Genomic DNA, 24,713 nt, shown 5'->3' on the forward strand with positions numbered 1-24,713 from the left:
CATCATCCTTAGAACCAAACCACACAGCGCCATTGTTTATCAAAATTAATTTCACATCTGTGATCACGTAATTATTTAGATTTGGGAATGTAACAGAATATGTATAACATGTTGACAGGCTGTCATGAATGTGCAGTTAGAGTAGTTGAAATGGGCTGTATCCTGGGCACTGTTGAACACTCTTAGTATAGAACAGAGTCAAATGAAATATTAAGTTACTTGAGCTCATAGATAGAAACAATAAGACAGGGTGAAAGACAATATAAGCTGGAGAGAGAGAAAGTTAGAAACACAAGAAGAGTGTGACACAAGAGGATATGGGACAAAGAAAGGAATGCTGGTGGAAGAAAGCAGTAGAATAACAAATAGTTTGTATCCTGTGAAGACCAGCCTGACTTACATGCCCACAGCAGTAATTAATCAAGTGATGTCATTTTGATGCTGACACAAATGCAGGTCTCAGATGTTTCGATCATCCTTTTTTAATATTGAACCAGCATAGCCTCATGACAACTCTTGATAATTCGTACAAGATGACAAATAATTTATTTCCATAGACATCATCCAATCAACAAAACCAGCCTTCTATCCAACTTTTGTTTTTCTTTTTTTTTAAGAAAGGAAATATCTGTGAACAAATTTGGCTGCTCTTTCCATATTTGTTTGTGCAATACAGATGACTGATGTAAGTTGATAACCTGTAATATGCTTCACTCATCTTGTTTCAAGACCTGAAGCAGGCATCTGTTTAAACAGAGGAATGGACTGCCTAAGGCAAAGTCTATAAAACAGAAAGCTAGTGAGAGACAATAGAGCATATTCTAGAGCTTCTGATCAGCCACATACTTCTGATTGCATTTAAACTGCAGCCATTAGACACATGTGAGTGCCTTTTTTGTTTTTTTGTTTGTTTGTGTGTGCGTGTGTGCGTGCGTGCGTGTGTGTATACAAGCACGAGTGGCTGAAGCAAGCAGATAACCCTCCTTCCGCACATTTCTAATGGTCGGAGCAAATCATCGCTGAAAGCAGTGTGGTCTGAACAAGAGAAGCAAGGAGGGAGGGTCTCATATACACATACACATGCTCTGCACACACGCTGGATTACAAGCACAGCAGAGAGTGGGACATCTCTGTCCCTGCTGCGACAGCTGGAGAGTGGGAAAAGGAATATAAAGGCACACGAAAAGGGAAGCACATTTCCACATGTGGCACTCCTGTGTGTTTGGGGATTTTAGAGCTGGTGCGGCCTGAGATAATACTATGGGGAACTCTAACAGCAAGAAGAAGACCCAGGCCAACATTACCATCAGTCACGGCACCAGCAAAGTGAAGTCTGTCTGGCTCTTTAGACATGTGGATAAATTCAAAGCAGGTAAGTGAAGACTGGAAAAGGCTGCTTATTTTCTTTGCAAGGAAGAAGAGTTTACTAGTGATAAAAGCTAAGCTGCTTTGAATAAGTTCTGTGGCAGTGCAATATTTATTGTAAACCAGTTGTGTTTAATTTTATTACAAGGATATATTTCTGAATGTATTTCCGTACACAGATACACTACATTATATTATACATGCTGTCTCATTTGCTGACATATCTTTGCATTGAATTCCCATCATACTGACAGTGCAAAAGGTAGACATTTGCATATGTTGTTGTTTCCATTTGTATTTGTATACCATTGGATTTATCAATTTGTACATACAATGTGGGTCCATAAAACAGTACTGGTAACTTTTAAATTCATGCATTTGACATCTTTTATCCAATCTTAAATGCTTTTATCCAAAGCAATTTAGATTCAAGGTATACATTATATCAGTATGTGTGTTCCCTGGGAATCAAACCAATGAATTTGGGGTTGCTAGTGTAACGGGAGCTAGCTGGTATATGATATATGTGTGGTATGTGTAAACTTCACTCCCCTGGCCTGAAGAGGTGCATTAACGACTGACGCTAGGGTCTGGCCTACCATGCTGGAGACCCCAGTTCAAATCCTGCTCAGAGTGGGTCGAGCAGGACTGGTTACAGTGGTGCCGTGACCCTCGGAGGGGAGTGAGGTTTAGGGGGGTGAGTGTAACGGGGTATGTGTAAACCTCACTCCCCTCCAAACATCTATACCGGAGACCCCAGTTTGAATCTCGCTCAGAGCTGGTCAATCAGGATCAGTGCCATGCTCTGTCTGAGCTACATGAGTTATGGTAATACTATAGTACTTTGATGTATACCATGGTACTAAATTGTTATTAAAGGTCCCCTGACATGAAATTTTCACTTTCTGAGGTTTTTTAACATTAATATTAGTTCCCCTAGCCTGTATTTGGTCCCCTCGTGTCTAGAAATTTCAGTCGGTGTAAACCGAGTTTTGGCTATCTTTCTCTGCCTGTGAGAAAATAAGATCTCAGACGGGCTGATCTTGAATCTCCCCCTATATGACGTCATATAGGGGGAGGTTACCTCCCCCTTCTCTGCTTTGCCCGCCCAGAGAATTTGACCCGCCAATGAGAACACGAGCAAGGAAGTACGAACGCGCGCGCGATTTTAGTTTATCCTTGAGAGATATCATGGCGTGTGACCGATCGAAGCACAAAAGTTGCTCAATAATTGAATGCACAAATGATCACAGAAGTCTTTTTTTACTTCCTTCATCCAATCCCCAGAAGGATCAATGGATAAATTTCATTTACTCTGGGAATACACCGACACAACACACCAAATTTTTGTATGTCTGCGCCAAACATTTCACAGACGACTGTTTTCACAACATGGGTCAGTTCAGAGCAGGGCATGCCGAACGTCTGAAACTGAAGTCTGGATCAGTATCAACTCTCTTTGGCTCACCTACAAACCTCGGACAAGTAAGTCAACTAATTATATATAATTGTGTTGCTTTACTATTTATGGTTACCTAGCTTGTTACACGTAGAATGTGGCTGTAACATTAGCTATGCAGCTAACAGCCGAGTTACTGTCGCTAATGTAAAGGTAGATAGCATCAGGTATATGTGTGAATACACACACTGTAACACAAGTGTTGTTCACTTCTTTGTTATTTGGATATCCGTTCTCCTGTTGGTGATATGTTTACAAAATTACAGACGTTTCAGATCTCTGCGTACTAGAACATCTAACGTTAGGCATAAAAAAGCAGTTTTTTCCCCATGCTATCTGCACACACTTGGCTAATGAAGCTCATTCTGATTCTGATTCAAAGAACTTTTAAGATATATGAAATATAAAATATGTAAATAAAAAAATTATCTAATATTTTATAATTTCATTGATCTAATTTTAATTATTAATGTTACTCACTAAACATTCTTATCTTCTTACAAATTGCAATTGTACTAATACAAAGTAATAAATTGAGTATTCATCCATTGCTTCTCCATCCGGATCAGACTCTGGGTCAAACTGAAACGCTTGAACGACTGCGTGTCTAAGTGCCATTGCAATATATCCAGTGTAAACATGCATGGTACCTACCGTTGCCGCAAGCTGGTCAAGACCACACCCACACTACACCTTGCCCCGCCTTTCTCCTCCTCATTAGCATTTAAAACTACAGACACCGAAACGGCACGTCTGAAGGAAAGCTCATTATTGGTTGGCTTGTAGTGGCTATAATTCTGTACCAAGGCTGAATTTTGTAAAAGAGATTTCAGATACAGTAATAGGGACCACTAAGGCCTATATCAAAGCCTACAAAAAGAAGCATGTCAGGGGACCTTTAATGTACTATAGTATTTACATGGTACTCCAAGCTGCTTTAAAAATACCACTGTACTACCACAGTAAAAAGGTTATAGCAATATGTGCATAGGTGTTTCAAAAATACTACTGTACTCTACATGTTCAAAAACATGGTTTCCATATGATTAATGTGCAAAAACATGGCAGTACCATGTTACTATGTCAAAAAACAAGGAAGTACTGTAGTAGTTTTTGATATTTTTTTTTTAGTGTTGGGGTTGTCAAAATTTGAGAGCTTGTGAGTTTGTGTCCCAGTTTTTGTCAGTGTGGGAGGGAAAAGGATCTAGGTGTTGCATCTTTTCCCTCTGTTCCAGTGGGTTATTTCACAGGCTGGGGAGGTTTGGGTGTGTTATTGAAATGGAAAACTGCTTTAAACCTGTCATGGCTCCATCATTTATGGCTTGTTTTCTGCTCCCTTCGAGCAAAGTGATATCAGATAAACAGGTTCACACCAGAAATACCCTGCAATCACAACTCTATTATTAAGCCATCTGACTTTCTATTTGTGTGCAACCTCTCATTTTCTATAACATACAACAGAGGAGGTCTTTGACTAGAGGTTTTGTACTAATGGAAAGACACTTAAGACTATCAGCATGGATCTGTGAGTTCAAGCTTTGAGTGTTTTGAGTAGACAGTCAGTTCTCTGTTATATAAAAGCACAGGGGAATGCCAAAGCATGGAGATATCATTCCTTAACAGAAAATGAAATCAAAAGTGGAACTCTAAGGGAGCAATGTGTTTAATGTTATGATAATGAACAACACTCCTGTCAAAAACAAGCCCTGGATGTCTTAAGCCAAGGGGCCTTTTTTCAGATGTAATATTAGAAATTGTACCCATTTGACTAATTTCTCTGTGCTTTGTAAGGGACCTCGCTTTTGAGTCCATAAGATGCAAAGACTGCTTCAACTTTAAAACACATTACATAGCATATACTACATAAGGCATTTTTATTATTATGATTTTATTATTATTATTGTTATTATATATAATGGCTTTGCAAGCCATTTTGGTAACACTTTAATGTAAACAACAGTTTCATGTTCCCTTTATTAAGAGTTTATAAAGGAGCTCATTAATGACTAAAAGTCATTTACAAATACATTATAAATCATTTTCATCATGTGCAAAGAAGGTGACTCATGCAATACCTTTCAAATAGTGTGCCATTGTACCTAACATGTTATAACTGCTTAATAACACATTTTGCAACATTAATAAACTATGAAAATGTTTGCATATAAAGAAATTATGGTAACACTTTACAAAAAGGTTCCATTTGTTTACAAATATTAATAAATGCTGTATATATATATATATATATATATATATATATATATATATATATATATATTATAGGCTATCTTTGTTGCATAGTAACATAAATCACAAATTAGGCCATAATGTTGATTAATACATGTATGAATAAGTGCATTTATTCAGCATTTATTTACTGAGTGCATTTATTAAGTATTTATAACATGTAAGTTAAAAGGCTCATGATTTGCCATGTATTGCATGAAATTCATCCTTTTCATTTATGTTGTTACAACTGCATATCAATGATGTATAATAATGCATTTGAATGACTTATTGCTAATTAAAAAAAATACCTTTATAAACTATTAGCATAGGGGCATTCATGTGTTAAAGCCATGCCCCATGCAGTTAGTTTGGACTTTAGAAGGGTGGACAGAGGTTGCTGTGGAGCAAATGACTGAATGCTATGCTGTATTGAGGTGCTGTGGTGCATAGACATGCACCCCATCTTCCTTGGATTGTCTTCTGTGCATAGATTTACTCATTCATAGAGCAGAGTTTATTCAGACAAGCTGCATCTGAATGCATTCCAACAAACCAGCCTCTCTCCTCACGCATAACTGAGCAGACTACACAACAGAGGGGTCAGTCTATGTGGCGGCAGTACTGTGTATGTCTGGCCAATGGTCTACATCGGCTTAAATATTTAGTAGAAAATAAGTATTTGCTTGAAGTTTTGCTCCACCTTGATGGTCTTCCAAAGCAAACAGTTTAACTAATGAATGCACCTTTCCTTAGACTATTTCCCCTTATCTTAACAATGCCAGTACCACAACACCCTGGAATCAAGTCATGCAATTGGAAACAGGTCTCAGGGTGAGAGAATCAATATGTTAGGTCTCTCTCCAGGACTGGGGTCAAGTGAATGGTGGTTAATACTTGGACATAACTCTCTGACATATCGGTCATATCTCTCTGATATATCGGTCTTCTCAATGGATAAGGCTGTGGAACTGAGTTCAGCTGGGAATGGGGGAGGGTCAAGCAAGGAAGCAGGAATTGATTTGGAAAACTTTAGGTACAGTATATGGGGTTTCTAGTGATAATACACCTGCCAGTGCTGCTGTGCAGCCTGGATCGTGCTTCTCAACTGACATTTTTCTTAAACCTCACAGTAAAAATCACTCCTTGCATTGTACAAAGCAAACAGTTGCATCATCATGCTGAATAAATCCCAGGTAAAACAATGTGGCATATGCAGCTACTAATTTACAGATGCAAGGAACATAATGGGATTATATGTACAATTATATGTCAGCAAAAATATTCTCTTGATTACAAGCTTTTTATAAAGAGACTTTCTGCTATTCTTACATGTAATTTTGGGTATTAACATTGAGAAAATAATACAATATATATATATATATATTAGGTTAATGTTCTGTGTAAGAAGCAATTACAAGGCTAGTGACTTATACAATGTTTCGTTGTGATATGCAAAAGCATTGGTAAAGTACATAATTGTATGACAAAATACGAAATGGTCTATGGCAGGGGCGACCAAACTACGGCCCCCCGACTGCTCTGATGCGGCCCGAAAGAGATTTTTTGAAATGGAACCGATTTTGGCCTGCTGTTGAGAAATTTTATGAAATTAATATTCTGAACACTGGGTGTCTCTATCATGTGCAGCCAGCCACATTTCACACTGCATTGTCTCCAGTAGTGTGTTCTTTTTAGTTGTCACCAGCTTCATCCATTGGAAGAGTTCAGGAGTTTGGAAAGAACGGATGAAGTGCCATGCAAGAAGAATTATGAATTGTGAAAGAATTGCTATCAGGTTAGAAACTTTGCTTATGGTCTCGTTCTCGATAAATTGTACAAATAGCACCATGCATCTTGCAACTGAGTAGCCTAGAGCTGATTTTGTGCAGCGCAAGTGGCCGCACCGGGTTTATTGAGTGAAGTTTAATTCATTGAAGTGATTTGGGTTGTTCTGATGTTTCATTGAAACATGAAAAATTATTCACAAACTTCCCAGTGACATTTGAGGGTTAGGACATAAGTCAAGAGAGAGCGTGAGAAACTAACGCATCTCTCCCTGTGTGGGAACTGTACAATATTTTGTATAATGTTACATTACTGCATTGTCAGAAATGAACTTTTCCATAAAGGGGCCAATAATTGTAGACTGGATTTGATTTTCTGGGGCATTATACATATATTTATATTTGTATATTTACATATTCTGACCAACTTTGTTTTCATAGATTTGTTTTTATAAAATTTTACACATCTAACTATTTTAAACAACATTTTATGATCTTGAACAGCTATATATCCATATATATATCATTATACTTGTTGTTTCCACAACCTTATATTAAATAAGACAATAGTTTATTTGTACAGTTTTCCCCCGCAGCTTGCCGGAGAGTAAAAAAAAAAAAGAGAGAGAGAGAGAGAGACTGTTTCCCGAATTCAGCCTCTGTCTCCATGACCAAGGGTCTTGAGATATGCTAGAATTCAATGTTCATCAAAGCACTAGTGTACACAAAGGCACACAGTGAACATAAGCACCACACGTTGTCCCCATAAGAATGCTGGGGCCGTTGTGCAAGCCTGCTTGTTTTAAATTCCCCTCCATGTTTGCATTCTTCCCTGTTCTATGCTAGGGACGATGGTTTATTTGGTGTCCTCTGCTGTAAAGTAGTGATGGGTCGTTCCTTTTAAATGAATCTTTTATGTGACTCTGAAGAACGAGTAGTCTCAAAGAGTGATTCGTTCATTTTGTGTTGGCCGTGCATGCGCATTGAACAACCTCCTTTCGTTTGTTATGTGAAAACCACACAGGCGTTTTACAGGAAACAGAAATGATTTAATCAAATCAAAATCACTTTATTGTCACACTACCATGTAGGCAAGTGCAACAGTAGGTGAAAGTCTTGTGTGCAGTTCCGAGCAACATAGCAGTCATGACAGTGACGAGACATATACCAATTACAATAAACAACATATTTACACAACACAATTTACATATCAAATGTACACATACTTACACAACACAATAATTATATACAATGTACAGTAAACAATACACACAATATAGAATACACATACAATAAAAAAAAGGATATATAAAGAAAAAAAAAAGAGAAAATAAAAATATATATATACATACTGTAGATCTATTGTGGAGAATATAATTATGACAGTCCAGTGTGAGATAATAGATTAATAAAGTGCAGTGCTGTTATATGTTGATCATGAGAGATCAAGTGTTCAACACGTCTGATTGCTTGAGGAAAGAAGCTGTCATGTAGTCGGCTGGTGCGTGTCCTGATGCTGCGATACAGCCTGCCTGATGGTAGCAGTGAGAGCAGCCCATGACTCGGGTGGCTGGAGTCTCTGATGATCCTCCGAGCTTTTTTTACACACCGCCTGGTGTATATGTCCTGGAGGGAGGGAAGCTCACCTCCGATGATGTTTCTGGCAGTTCGCACCACCCTTTGCAGGTCTTTGCAGTTATGGGCGGTGCTATTGCCGTACCAGGCGGTGATGCAGGCAGTCAGGATGCTCTCTACAATGCTGGTGTAGAACTGTGTGAGGATGTGGTGGTTCATTCCAAACTTCCTCAGCCGTCTCAGGAAGAAGAGGTGCTGGTGAGCCTTCTTCACAACGGCCTCAGTGTGGACGGACCATGTGAGTTCCTCAGTAATGTGGACACCGAGGAACTTGAAGCTGCTGACGCTATCCACCGGTGCTCCATTAATGGTGATGGGGCTGTGTTCTCCGTCTTTCCTCCTGAAGTCCACCACAAGCTCCTTGGTCTTACTGACGTTGAGGGAGAGGTGGTGCTCCTGACACCAGCGTGTCAGAGTGTGCACCTCCTCTCTGTAGGCTGTTTCATCGTTGTCAGTGATCAGACCTACCACCGTTGTATCGTCAGCAAACTTAATGATGGCATTGGAGCTGTGTTGTCACACAGTCATGTGTTTACAGGGAATACAGGAGTGGGCTGAGAACACAGCCCTGTGGGGCTCCAGTGTTGACGGTTCAGTGATGAGGAGATGTTGCTGCCCAGGTGTAGTTCACCTTTCAACTCTTTTGGTCCGAGTCATTCGTTCATTTGTCACGTGACATCCGTATATGCTATGCATTGCTCACACAGGAAACATAAATTATTAGTTCACCTCTCGAGTCATCTGGTCTGAGTTGTTTGTTCTTTTGTAACATGACAACCATGACAAAAGAGCTCGGACAAGAAGATTCCAGAGGAGAACTAATCTTTCTGTTTCTCATAATTTGTCATTGGCTGCATTATAATTTTTTTCTTTTTGAGACTATAATCAAAGTTTGTGTATGGAGTGGTGGTGGTGTAGAGGGCTAAAGCACATAACTGCTAATCAGAAGGTTGCTGGTTTGATCCCCACAGCCACCAGCATTGTGTCCTTGAGCAAGGCACTTAACTCCAGGTTGCTCCGGGGAATTGTCCCTGTAATAAGTGCACTGTAAGTAGCTTTCGATAAAAGCGTCTGCCAAATGTAAATGTAAGTAGATGTGTTGGGGTGGTTTGGCTATTGAACAAAGGCCTCTGTCTCCATGACCAAAGGTTTTGAGACATGCATAGCAGAATTTGATGTACAAAAACACACAGTGAGCATAATCATCACACGTTATCCCCCCATACATAATGCTGGGGCCGTTGTGACAAACCAGTTCTTTCAAATAAACATCTCCCCCAAAACAATTTTCCCCATTTCAAATACCAGGGAAAGAGTTAATTCTATCTGTGCCCCTGCTGCAAAGGCATCTCAGGGCGCCCATATTTCATACCTGAATACAATAAAGGCAAAACCATTATCAGAACCTTCTCAGCCAGCCTCTGTTTTAAAGGAGTAATCTCTCCCCTCTGCTGTGCTGCTGGTTGAGAGACAGCCACCAAAGATAAGCCAAGTGCACCATCTAGTGGTCAGAGGTCATACTACAGCCCAAAGCCATGCATTAATCCCTCTGTCTGTTGGCTTGGCAGCAGTTGAAGGGCATTTCGAAGTGGCCGCTTCGAACAATAAAGCATGGTTATATAATTCAGTTACAGGTGAAGCCCTCCTGTGTTCAACAGGGTTCTTACAACAGAGGTTTCTGTTTGGGAAGCCACATTTTCGAGGCAGGAAATTCACTCTCTTAAAAAAAGTGGCAACAGAGGAAATTTCAAACAGAGTGCGGTTTTTACAAACGTTATTTCCTGGTCCCGAAAAAATATGGCGGCTTGCATCCCATTCTAGATTTGAGGTGCTTGAATTCCAAGTTGATGAAATGTCAATTCAGAATGCTAATGCAAAAACAAATAATGTCACAAGTGCAGCCGGGGGACTGTTTTGTGACAATAGATTTAAATGAGTGTTTACCTCCATATTCAGATTGCACCGAGGCACAGGTGCTTTCTCAGATTCTCTTTCGGTATTTTCGGTATACAAGATGTATACGAGGGCCATCCTGCCTATGGGTTTTGGATGGACAGCAGCGATAATGGCTCATAAACTGTCTGGAGATGTTTACGGTGCTGCTAGCGTTAGAATATGCTGAGTCTAGCATGGCGCATTCTTCTGTGGGCTTGGGAAAATTTGCTTACGAATCGAGATCTCCTATCCAGACAGGGGCTTGAAGCCTGGAGAATAGACATTACATCCTCAGATTGTGAATTAAATCTGGAGAAGGTTCAGCAGAGCAGAATTTAACTTTTTCGTCTCGAGCGATACGTCACATTGTCCCCTGTGGTTTTCCCTCTCGCCCCGGCACCATTGGCGCATCAGTGGCTGACAACACGTCTTTACATGTTTCCTCCGATCGAGGACCAGAACTAACTGTTGTATAATTTACATTACAGTGTTCATCACATAATGTATTTTAAGTGAGTGAATACTGAGTAGCCTAATTATTAATTAACTCAAGGTGATGTGTAGGGATGTGCCCGAAGCCAAATACCTTATTCGGAAAGGCACGGATAATGACTTTAAAACGAATAATGGATTCACCCGAATAATATATAAAATATTTGCATGACTGATTATCCAAAAAGCACAATTATAAAGCGACATTTTAAATGAACATTTCCAAAATGACAACGAATTTATGAATCTGTGCCAATATTTCTAAAGTGTAAACCTTATGAACGTAAAAGCACACGCTGTGATTTCAGATCGGATGGGCACGGATCGGATTGACTCCATTAATTGAGCACGTCTGGAGCTTGCAAAGTGTAACATTAATTAAGATACTACATCATGTACACATTTCACTTCTTGAAATGTCTATGTTAATGTATCACACGATTCACATGTGATTCCCATGTATTTATTTATAGCCTAAACCTGAGCACTATGTTACATTTCTTACCTGAAGTGATTTAACGTCAGATCTCGTCTATCCTTCTCTTTAAGTTGACCATATTTACCCACATCAGTGATTAATGTAATTAACTGGTTAAGATTTATTTAAAAAAAAAAAAAAGTTACAATGCTTCATTAACATTTAAATGCTCCATAGAGTATTCATCTATTCGGAATAGTTCTGCTTATGTAAAAGAAGAAACTGAAACTTTTTCATCTTCTTCTGTAAACTGTGCTAAATTTTAAATGTTAAGTTTTCTTGAACAAGCGCTATATAAATGTAACATTATTATTATTAGTAGTAGTAGTATATTATTATTATTTAACTAAATAATAGTGTCCTTTTGTACAAAATCCTGATAGACTTATGGGATTTTCACCTGATTGCTATATTGATTTTAATTGATTTTAATTTTTGAATTTGTATTTATTATTCACTGTAAAATGTGTGCTTGCTATTTCACATTTATAAGGCATGTTTTATTAATAAAATTATAAATGTAAGAGTAACACTTAAAAATTGCCGTTTCATTTAGTTTTAACGCACTTCCGGTTTAAGCCCCACCCACACCAGGTTATATCCTAATACAGAGACACAGATAATTTTGTCATATGAACACATACAGATACAAATACAGATAATGGCTTCGCTGCACACCCCTAGTGATGTGTATACGTTTATAGATGTTAAAATACTATTTCCTATAAGACAACAAGTTAATTGTAGGCTGATTTCTTTGAAATCTATCAACACTGTAGCTCTTAAGTGCTTTAAAACATTGCTCTGTTTGTTTGAGTGGCCTAGCAAGCCTAAAATAGCAACATTGGCTTAACCAATCCCTTACAAAAATCAAGAGTCCATGGCAAATTCATTTCACATGCAAATGAGCTTTTTTGGCAAAACTGCTGCAAAATGTTTGTTGCCAAAGGTTTGCTGCAGGTTTACCACTACCAGTGAAGAGCTGCAAAATTCTGGCAAACATTTGCAGCGACTCATAAGCTCCTTTACCAGTGAAAATAATGAGGGGCAAATTTGCAGTTCGTTTTTTTGACAGAAAATGTGACAGATATTTTGTAAGGCGTGGTTTGACTTTGGGGTGGGACTATCTGTTTGCTGACCTTTGGAAATAGTGGGGGCATTTAGGAAACAGTCCCTTCGGTGACCCAAAACCAAATGACCTTTTAATGTGTATTAATGTTTCCTTATCTTTTTGAGCATCTTTCAATCACAGATTTAATTTTGGTTAGCATATAAGTTAATTGCTTATAGTAACTTAGCATACAGTCACAGAATGAGTCGGGAATGAGGACCCAAATACAGGAAAGAGTGAATTTCATTAATACAACTGAAAACAGAACTAGGAAAGACCGGGCACAGGAACAAGACAGGAACAGACTGACTACTAACAAACACCAACTGGAAACAGGAACAAACAATCTAGCAAACAAAACAATCTAGCAAACAAACAATCTAACAAATTCAAGAGAGGGCACAACATATAGAGGAAAACCACATGAGGAACAGGTGAAGGCAATTAACATGCCAAGGACTAAATGAGGGAGAGTGACAAGGGTAACGAGGAGGCGGGGACAGGGAAGCACACGGATAACAGAAACACAGACACAGCCAATTGCACATACACATGACAAACACACACACACAAAGAGAAAACAGACAGGGACCGGAGGGCAGACAGAACAGGATCATTATACATGCTGTATGTGAACCATACACTGTAATGTGAAGTGTTTGCAAAAGTTGGCCATTTTACTGGATCCTTCACTGAAATCAAAAACAGACCACAGATTGTGAAATAGGGCTAAATGTGCTGGATGGATTGTAGTTTGAGAAGCGTAAAAAGGGCCTTGGTGTTGTTTTCTTTCTCTAATAAGCTAACTCAATTTGTGTCTAATAGAGGAAATGGCTGCACTAGGCCCCATTACATTAAGACACAAAGGGCTTTATAATGCAACCGCTGCTACTCTGCCTAGCGCTTTGTGCTTGATATGAGCAATAAAAACAAAACCCCAGTCAACACGCATTTTGAAAAACCAATTTGAGGTCAGGAAATGGCAGACTAACATGGCAGCATAAGTGTACAATTTTTTGTATCATTTTGATTTTAACATTTTCATGAAAAAAAACAACTCCAAAAAAGCCAGTAAACACAACATTGACATGTATGTGGTCATGGATGTGTGAAAATAAAATAAAAAACCCTTAAAATTACATTTAATGAAACAATTACATAAAGTAAAATTAATATAAAAAAAAGCGAAACACAACAACAGTGTAACTTCATTTCACATAGCTTGATTAATTGGAAATTAAGTCTGTTCAGAAAGTGCCAGAGGTAGTGATTCCATATATTCAACAAAGGTTTCCATTATTTTTACAAATATGTTATATTTGTTTTTCAATGAATAGGTGATTTTCTTCCAGGGGTGTATGTACACTTGTTAATTTCTGATATTCACTTTGTTATTGAAAGACTAGAATCGGACTTCCAGGTTAAAGTAATGCATTTTCTGCAACAGTGAGCGCAATATCAATGAATTTCATAGAGTTTCGGTCAAGATTTATATTTGAGTAGTTTCCTAGTAAATAGTAGATCTTATGGAATTGGTGTCCCTAGAATTGTGGACAACATATCAGCTATATCACACCAAAAGGGTCTAACATTTACACACTGCCAGGTACAATGTAAGAATGTGCTCTTGAGTATCCCAAATCTGGAACATAATTCAGAAACTGTGGGGTTGAAACTATGCAACTTTTGAGTCAAATACACTTGATGGAGAAAATCAGTTGACCAATTTCAGCCTTGAGTTAAGTGTAGCTAGAAAACCATCTTCACATAGATCAGCCCAGAGAGTGTGGTCTATGGTATTATCTAAGTCAGATTCACTGAAAAGATGTTTTTTGGGGCAATGTCCTATTAATATGGAGTATATTTTTCTTGTACATTTCTCAGAGACATAGTTATCATACTGAGGATGATAAACCACAGCTGAGGATTATAACCAATGACATACTGTCCAGTGCATTCCCATTAAATAGAAGCAGCAGACAGGGATGCCCACTATCCCCTGGGCTTTTTGCTTTGGCAATAAAAACTCTAGCACAAGCTGTGAGACAAGATCCTGAAATAAGAGGGTTTCAAGTTGGACAGCCGATACACAAAATAATTATATTTGTTGATGATATTATATTGTTTTTAAAAACCCAATTCAGCCCCTCTCTAAATTACAAAGACTGCTAGATATGTATGCAACAAGCTCTTCTATAACTGATCATTTAGGCAAAGGCAGTTGGTCACCCAGAATTGTTTTTAAGAAGGACCTCATTTGCAAGTAACCGAAAAATAGTTTGTTAGATATACCATAATTTTCTTTAAGCTGTTCAAATGACATAAATATTTGTCATGTGTTTGGGAAGTCAGGAGAAGGCAGACGGGAGGCGCGGATCCAAATGCAGCTTTATTTACAAACAAATAATAATAATAATAATAATAAACACAGGAACAAATGAAAAGGTCCACGATGGGAAAAGAAACAAAACACGGAAGAACGTAGAAGGGCAACACAGGTTGGGAAAACATCCAAAAGGGCAAGGAAACCTCGAACGAATACGAAGACGTCAGGAACAAGAACAGCGAACATGAAACAAAAACGAACAACAAAGGAAAGGGAAAACAACAGGGTTTAAATAGACAGACACGGTAATAACAAAATCATGAACAGGTGCGGACAATAACGCTGTGACAGCGGTGATGAGGGCCGGGAAACATGGGAAATGTAGTTTCTACACAGACAGTGAAACACGGGGCGGACAACAAGGAAAACGTGACATGGAACGTGATAAATGACATGTGAAACAGAAAACACGGGGCAGACAACACGGGATCGTAACAATATTCCATCTTTTGTAAAAAAAAAAAAAAAGATACTTAATACCTTGTTCATGCCATACTTTAAAGATTGTATTAATCTTCTACCATTGTTACCAAGCCTGTAGTCCCATGTCAACACTGCACATCTAATTCTTGGTACTTTGTTTCCAGATGAATTCCCGGACCTGTTTATTTAGTGTTTTATAAAATGTATTTGTTAGCAAAATGGGTAAACACTAAAATACGTACATAATTCGGGGAAGCACATTCATTCTGATGCAGTTAATTCTACCGAGTAAGCTTAATGGGAGATCTAAGGTCACTGTTAAGTTTTTCCATTTAAGGCAAATAATTGAGTTTTAACTACAATTTTCAAATCTTTATCAACCATAATTCCTAAATACATAAATCCCAGAGGACAATTTAAAGGACTTTTCTCGTACTAAGTCTTCATATTCCGTGTCAGATAATGGTAATATCTCACTTTTTTCATAATTCATCTTGTATCCAGAGATTGTTGCATAAATATCTAGCAGTCTTTGTAATTTAGAGAGGGACTGAATTGGGTTTTTAAAAACAATATAATATCATCAACAAATATAATTATTTTGTGTATCGGCTGTCCAACTTGAAACCCTCTTATTTCAGGATCTTGTCTCACAGCTTGTGCTAGAGTTTTTACTGCCAAAGCAAAAAGCCCAGGGGATAGTGGGCATCCCTGTCTGCTGCTTCTATTTAATGGGAATGCACTGGACAGTATGTCATTGGTTATAATCCTCAGCTGTGGTTTATGATATAGAGTTTTGACCCATCCAATAAAAGATGATCCAAAGCCAAATTTCTCCAATACTTTAAACAGATAGGGCCACTCTAGCCTATCAAAGGCCTTTTCTGCATTGAGGGATATTGCAATGCTTTTTTATACATGTATAACTGTTATTATGGCCATAGAAAAAAAATCAGGTAGTTTTTGCATCTTACTTGCTAGTTTCAAAACATCCATTGAGAGAGAGGGATAAGCAGATCATTGAATGCCTTATAAAACTCCAATGGAAAATCATTCTCCTCTGGTGATTTGTTAGATTGCATTGAGGATATTGATTCTTCAATATCTTCCCTTTAAATGGGGCGTTCATGTTCTTTTCTATCACCTTTGGTTAAATTCGGGAACTCAGTAGTCATCAAAAATCGATCTACTGCGAAAGGGTCGTTAGCTGTTTCCGATGTATATAGCTTAGAATAATATCTCTGGGATTATAAATTTTCTCTCCATCATCCTTTTCTATAAAATATATAATCCTTGAATTCTGTTTGTAGCAAAGCGGGCGAGTTTAATTATTTTTTTCTAAAACATTACCGATGCTTTGACTTTCAGCACACAACAAAATAACACCGGCTGCCTGACTATGATAAATAATTACTGCAAGAGTTACATTAACATACAGGTGCAGAGAGACTTCAACATTTCTAAATTGCACAAATAAAAAAGACATATACATATTTGTCTCTGGCTTGCTTTTGCTCGCATGTCAATGATGCCGAGATCTACTTTTATATTTAATTTAATCACTGAGAAGGTTCACCTGCAAAATTAGTAGCACCAAACATCACAAGCAGCCTCTAGAATGGACACAGAGTAGCCGTATAACACTTTTCCTTGAGCAGAATATTGCACAACAGATCGCTAAATTTGTTCAAAGGGGAAAGTGAGAGCTAGAAGAAGCGCACTTGCGTGCATGGTTGTCAGATTGCACAAAATAAGTATAACATTAGGCGGAATATTTCCAATTTGCGCAAGTATAAATCTCTGGGGGTGTCGTGTCTCTTATCTGGCAACCCTGAGCATGTTAAACGCTTGTGGAGACGCATTAGGACCCAATGCAAGTTAACTGAAATATCCAAAGAAAAATAAAAACGCTTTTATGATAAATGAGCAGCGGGCCACATTAAGGCCTGATCAGGCCCGCGGGACATATTTTGCCCATGTCTGCCCTAACCCAAACCTTATCTAAACTTAACCAATCAGTAGTGTGTGTAAACATGGTAGGAAGCTGTTGCGTGTGACAGAAGCAAGTAATTGTCGCGTATTAGATGGAAATGATGTCCAGCGACGTCATTGGCTGTAGTGAAAGTCGTAGGAATTCAAATGAGTGCAGTCGCACAGTATCATACAAATTAGCGAATTTAGAAATGTCATAAGAATCCTACCGATTTCGCCATGAGAGTGTGTTGGATGTTCTTTCTCTAGTTCTTTTTCCAATTAATTTATTTCAGCTGTGTGTTTTTCTTTTAAACTTTTAGTGTAAGATATCACATGTCATCTTATATAGGCTTTTAATGTGTCCCACAACTATTAGACGAGCCATAGTTTGTCTCATAAAATGTGAGGTCTCTTAAGAAGCATGGGATTAAATCGCCACCTATATGTACTCTGTACACCCTCTGGCATCAACACAGTTAAAATAAGGGCAGAGTTGTTTGAAATGGCTCTTGATGGGTATTCTGTTTCCAGCACTCTGTGTATGAATTGCTGGGACATCATAAAATAGTCAATTCTTGTATGGGAGTAGTGTAGACGAGTAATCTCTAGTTGTGGGATGAAACTCTCTCCATATTTTGAGATTGAGCTCATTCATATAAACAGGATGGATTTAGCTGCTCTAGTTTTAGCAGTTGGCCTACTGGACGATCTGTCTAAGACTGGGTCTTGACCAAAATGATAGTCCACTCCTATCAATAAATTGCCATGACATTGAGATAGTTTTAAGAATAGATTCTGAATAAAGTCAGGATCATCATCATTTGGGGCAAATATATTTAGAAATGTCCATGTTTCTGAGTACATGTTCCCTTGTATTAGTACATATCGGCCATTTGCATCATGTAAACTTTTTGTCAATGTAAACGGCAGGTTCTTGTTTATTAATACTGTTACCCCTCCAGCTTTAGAATAACTGACGTGGCAAAGATTTGACCAAGCCACTCCCTTTTTAAGTTTTGGTGTTCAGTTTTAGTATGATGACTTTCCTGTATAAATGCCACATCTATGTTCAATTTCTACAAATATCCAAACACCCGCATTCGTTTAACTGGTCCATTAAGCCCACTGACATTATAAGATATATTTCACTATTTTAGTCATTACTCTATGTATTCAATCTGGGATATAATTGTTTGCAATAGGAAACACGTTCTGTCAGTTTTGCTAAGATGTATTGGCTTTAGCTTCACATAAAATTGTGTTACTTAGTAAGTAGTTGTGTTTCCAAAAAATAACTCAAAGTAAACTTTATGTAAAAGTTAAACAAAAAACTAATTGAGTTAGAAGAAAAAATGGTACACTCATCCCCCTTTAAACAGCTGAACAACAAAGAAAAACAAATTCAAACAACAGCATTCCACTCTTTCGAAAGCATCGTTCTGAAACATTAGCAATGCAGATCCTGTTTTATGGAGCTTCGTGGTGTGTTCCATCTTAACATTCTGTTTTAAGATCAGAGCTTAACAACCTTTGAACGAAGAGTAACTGCAACATAGTCCAGTTATGTCGAGCACGTCACAAACATAAACACTGTAAAGTGTCCACAGCCATCTAACTTATGAGAATAAAAATGAAAGCATATTTAAGTCCATTGTATCCCAGTGTGGTAATTAGTTAGTATTAATTAGGTTATTAACTGAAGCTTTACACCCAACACTTTTATAACAAATAAATGCATGCAGCATCAAAAAAAGAAGAAAAGAGAGAAAAAAACATGATGAAAATTAAATATGCGTTATGGTCAAGCTGTAGAACCTACAAGCGAGAAATATCCATTTCAAATTGTCCATTACTGATTTCACTGCTTAGTTCACATCTCACCTTCAAGCAGATAACTTCAGAAGAAAATCTGTTGCTTTTTGGTGTTTTACAGTACAGCCATTGTCTGTTATGATCAATCCTCTGCGTGGCTGGATGCAGCAGCGCATACTTTATCTTCTTGGCCATCAACTCCTTTTTCACCTGGTAGAATTTCTTGTGACACTTCACAAGTGCAGGACTCAAACCCCCAAAAATGGCTCGCTCCCCAAGATGTTGTATGGGGCTCTCCTTGGACACCGCGGCTTTGGTGCATAGCATACACTCGCACTCCTGAAATTTCAGAAGTTTAATTAGCACCAGTTTCGGTCTTCTGTTGGGTAGTCAACTAGGACCGGGTGTCCTATGGTGATCCGTTCTGGGAAATTTTCGGGACACAAAATGGATGGGATGCACTCCGTGAAGAAGCTGATCTAATTTTTCAAGCAGGTGCTCGTTCTGCTTGCTTAGCTGAGAGACCGGGTTTTCCAGAACCGTTAGTGTGTCTTCAGCCATGCTAATGCGGGTCTCCATCTCGGTAACTCTCACCACCACCACCACATAAGTCAGAAATTATATTTTTTCTTTCGGGTAGCTTACAGTTCAATTTGGTAGCAAGTCTATTGTTTCCCTCTCATATCTCCTTGAGTATACAGGCATCACTCATCAAGATCAGGTGTGCTTGTTCCGTGTCTCTCGCCGCCATCTTGGGATTTAGACTCTATGCATGTTGACACATCTTCCTTGTCTAAAGGTGGAGATACACTCACATTACTGTGTTTCATCTTCGACCTGGTATGCATATCAGTGGTTCTTAACTAAAAAAAATTGCGAATCGATGTCTGATTAATAAATTGAACCGAATATGGTTGAGAGTTCCTCAAAGTGTGTTCGTCTACTGTGGCTGCATCACTTGACTCCCCATTAGTTTACAATTCTTGAAACAATGTTTGGCAGATTCTTTCTCTCACAGTTCTCCAGATAAAGTGAACTCTCCATTCCCTGAGGAACTGTGCCAGTTTGGAAACAAATCCAATTCTGAGGTCACCAGATTAGGTTTAGTTTAAGGGGGTTATTTAAACAGACGGCTATTTAAATAAACATAAAAAATCTTTACCTAATGCTATTTTGGGTATAAAATAATTTCCTTCCTCTGCCACAAATTTCCCTGCTATTCTGTAACATTCCCACATTTTGGCACTATGTGGTTGATTGAGTGCACTTTTAACAGAAACTTCAAAGGAGGAAGCTCCTACACGAGTCTCACAGCATTCAAAGGGATTAGTCGGAGTGAGATAATGAAAAATGGAATATCTTGCCCACTGCAGCCTGTTGCTATGGAATTATTAATTATACAATATGTGCACTAGCTGAACCAGTTTGAAAAATAAAGTTTTTAGCGGGATCTGAGTTAAAGAAGCACAATTTATGATACCAGTGTTGTTAGATTTTTCTGCTGATTTGAAATATGTTCTTTGATTGTAATCTTGATCCACTGTTTTGGAGATTTTGGACGTTCCCTATTTACGTACTTTAGATGTTATACATTTATGCTGCTTGTTTACAGAGAAAATAGCTGCCCAGCCTGCCCAAGAGTGTTCCAAAGATGGCTGCTGATTGGACTGACTTGCCTTGAAAGGGATTTTGCTTCAAGTTCATGTTGCAGTGATTGTATTGTACAACATAAGAGCAATTAACAGTGGGAAACTTGAGTATTTACAAGAGTATTTTTCCCAATTTTTTTCAATGAACTGCAATCCCATGAAGCATTATAAATTACGCAATCAAATTAATCCAACTGAATTGAATCTAAATAAGAATTATGTAAAAATATAAAATAATTGATTTAAAGTTGTTGATTATAAAGTATTGAATGAATATATTTAAAGTAGATCGCAAAATATTCAAAAATATACAAATTTATAAGTAGTTTTACAGTGTAGGGAGACTAAACTGCTTCTTTCACAGTTCACTATGGTAGTGGGCATTTTACCCAAAGCTACAGCAATATGCACAGAAAGAGGGAAAATGAGAGCTGTAGTCTGCTGCGGCCTGTCAAAATACCCAACTTAGACGTGAGGGCTCTGAAATCTGTTTGGATTTCAAATGTCAAAAACTTATCATAGCAGGACCTCTGGAAACTACTTCAAGGTCCATCAGATAATGATTTTATTTTTGTGTATGCGTTCTCTTGATGTGACTCAGTGGGGGATGATGTTGTTCAACATGAATTTTAAGTTCAAGAAGCTAAATAAATGGGCTGCTTTGTTATATTGTGTCCCGTTTTAATGCTTTACCCATTTTCATCTTGTGTTATTTGTCATATCTAGTTAAAATGTATATCCAGAGGTTCTGTATATGTGGGTTTTAACAGTTGAGGTGATTTGCATAGTTTTGCTGTGCAAAGGTATATTAGAATTGCATTATTTCAAGGCAAAACAACCTTAAATGCAAACTGATATTTCTACTTGGGATCTGTTAACTGTTGATCTTAATAACTTACTGATAGCAATGTAGTAGGTGTTTATCACAGCTAAGCAGTCAACATTGCTTGCATGCTTTTCCATCCCAAAGGTGTTCAATGGGGTTCATGTCTGGGCCATTTTGCAGGCCATTCCATTTCTTCCACAACCAAAGTGCTTTGTGCACATGGGCATTGTCATGCAGGAATATAAACTAGCCCTCCCCAAACTACTGCCGCAAAGTTGGAAGCTGATTTGTCTGATATGATTTGTCTTCAGCTAAGTCCCCCCGAAAGGGGGACAACCAACATTCACTTAAACTATTTCCATACAAACCACATACAGTATATCCTATAGGTGAAACATTGGTCGTGAAAGCTGCTAAATATCCTGTTTTGCCTCCACACACACAAACATGCACACAGCAACACACACAGACATACATTATGTTCATACTGATATCTGTGTTTATGTAATTTTAGCTTAGGGCTGAACCATCAGCATCCCTTTGCTTCTATAAATTCAAGGCAGCATGTTTGCAAATTCCTTTCCATCAGAAGAAGTCACACACAGAGTCACACTACATCTTGTGACTCTCATCCTGCATATTGTGCAAACATTACAAGTTATTCTAGGAGTACAAGACTCTTGCAAGAGTTTGTGTCACTCTTTTTTTTTCCTATCCTTGCTTTGACCACTAAAAGAAGTTCCAGAAGAACAGTTAGATTTGACCACATACAGAGATGCTACTAGACATTTAACAACAGGCTGACAGGGTTGCGAGAATAAGAGGATTTCTCACAAAACAAAAGTGCACCCTCTCTCGTTTCCTCTTCGGCTGTAATTCTATTAGAAACTGAGGTGCTTTCCTCCCCCTCTCTGGAGATTAACGAAGGTCAGAATGAGTTCTTCATGTACCATGTGCCAGCTTGCACAGAACATTTAGTTTTTTGATGTAGCAGACAGTGTGACACATTGATACACAAAGACACAATGTCTCAAAAAGCAGCAAAGTGTATTTCACTTCATTCTCTCCCTGTTTCTTTTGAGAATATACGAGAACAGCCCCTAGGTGATAAATGTAATGGTGTGTAGTTCTATAACAGTAGTGGACATTCAGGTGCTGTGACATTTCTTCAAAGTTTTTAAAGCTCTTAATCACCTTTCAACTTTTTTCTAGAAGTGCAAATAAACTGAGTCATATTACGTTTGCCCCAAGACTCCAAGTCATGGAGGCAGAGGCAAACCTCAAGCTGAAAATAGTCAATGCTCATTCACCAGTGTAATTTACAGGGGAAACTGAGCTAAATGAATGTACAGAAGAAATGGGTTGGACACTAAACTGGTCCCAGCATGCAATGGGGGAACAACGTGTAGTACCTAGATCGCGTGAAACATCCTAGCGAAAACAAAAGCATCCCCTTGACCAAATCTTTCCCCAGCACAACCGCAGGGGGAACACGAGGAAAATTCTAAATGAAGCCGATATTAGCTCAAAGTCATTATCTTACACGATGTGTTTGGTTGGGCTGCAAAACCATCGTGTGTAGATCCAACAGCTGATCTATGCCAAAATTGAAAAATTGAGCAGAGACACTGGAGCAGGTGGGGATGCCTTGTGATGAGAAATTACGAGTCTCGAAAAGTGCTGCTATCTCCCTCGGATCCCTGTAATGTTTAGAAAGGTATATATTAAAATTTGCTCTGAAAATGTCTACGCTGTATTACAACATGCTTATCAAAAAGGAGAATAATGATCCTCGCTTCGACTTGAGTCATTAGTACAAACACTGGCATAGACAAAATCGTGCACTAAAGAACAGAAAACGTGATTCCGCGAAGTGAGCGCCTTTATGGAGCTCGTGATGATGCTCCTGGGGCGTCGCTTAAGTGCCATCAGCCAGTAAATGTGCATGATTGTATAAGGTGACACGGGACATGTCCCCATAGCGATTACGCAGCTCGAGTGACCTCGATATGGAACTACTCTTCTTACTCTATTATAAAATTCCTTATCTTCTCCTCTTTTCCTTCACGTTTACCTGGCACTTTCCTAAAAGTAAGACAGTTGGCTTCTAACTTGCTTACTAGCAAATTGGCAGAGGAATTTCAAAAGAAATGAGCTCAGATGACTACCATTTCCCTAAGCATTATAACTGAAATCATATGATACACTTACACTATGTACTATATCAGGGCCTGAAGGGCTGACTGCCCCCCTTAGATGCCTCATGTTGTTGGGGATTTTTTCCACTTTGTAGTCATGACACAAAGATATACAATACTGTATAATAATAATTATTATTATAATTAGTATTACACTATGTGGCCGGTCCCGTATAAGGCTAATCAAGCCTTCGAGAGGGATAAAGGTCGACTGCAGAGGATCGTGCGGGAGAGAGAGATCGTTTACGGACATGTCCGTCATATGTGTCTGTTTGTCTTTTGTTTAAGTTGTTAATTAAAATATTATTTATATCGTCAAGCCGGTTCTCGCCTCCTCCTTTCCATTGAATACGTTACACACTATTTTACACAAATGTTTCTATCAGTTATCTCACATGGACCTGTTTTTTTTTATTCTACCATTTATTATGATCAACTCTTTGATTATGCGTTATGATGCTTCTTTTCAGTGACTTGTTTCCCAGCAAAGCACAATGTCATCTATGCTGTAATGTGCTGACTTACATTTATTGTTGTTCTATGCAGATACTTTATTATGCATTTCATAAATTTTTTTATGTTATTAATGTTGTATTCTTATTTTAAATGAATACATTTTATATAATATATAACAATATAACTTCTTTATAACATAACTATTATGTACCACAACTCGAAGCTGATAAAGATGATGATGTTTCTTCTCAATTGCGCTTGCTCTCTGGTGCAGTATAATGGAAAAACTGGTTTGAACAAGTAATCAGTAATGGAAGACGAATGACTTAAAGCTGCTATTGCGAGCAGCTCCCTCTGTTGGTCAAAATAAACAGCACACGATTAACCATGTATTTTCTTGGCATGTATTTTTATTGCATTTGAAGCAATTGAACCCTGGTTTTGAGGCCATCACAGAACCACTCATGCCAATTATCTGGTCTGCTCTTACCTATACTGTAT

General features: G+C 38.2%; 1 protein-coding gene across 4 annotated transcripts in view; it reads left to right on the forward strand.

Moving 5' to 3' along the window:
• Positions 1-24,713, forward strand: part of LOC127650129 (uncharacterized protein KIAA1522 homolog) — a 73,559-nt gene that overhangs the window by 27,884 nt on the left and 20,962 nt on the right. For 2 of the 4 annotated variants that reach the window (XM_052135326.1, XM_052135327.1), the window contains exon 1: positions 1,126-1,372. The exons of the other annotated variants lie outside the window; for them this stretch is intronic. In XM_052135326.1, coding sequence (XP_051991286.1) covers positions 1,261-1,372 — 112 coding nt within the window. In that variant the 5' untranslated portion in view covers positions 1,126-1,260. Of the gene's footprint in view, positions 1-1,125; positions 1,373-24,713 lie in introns of those variants that run through there. 4 annotated transcript variants of the gene reach the window in all.

Source organism: Xyrauchen texanus, chromosome 10, assembly GCF_025860055.1.
Source record: "Xyrauchen texanus isolate HMW12.3.18 chromosome 10, RBS_HiC_50CHRs, whole genome shotgun sequence".
Taxonomy (NCBI): domain Eukaryota; kingdom Metazoa; phylum Chordata; class Actinopteri; order Cypriniformes; family Catostomidae; genus Xyrauchen; species Xyrauchen texanus.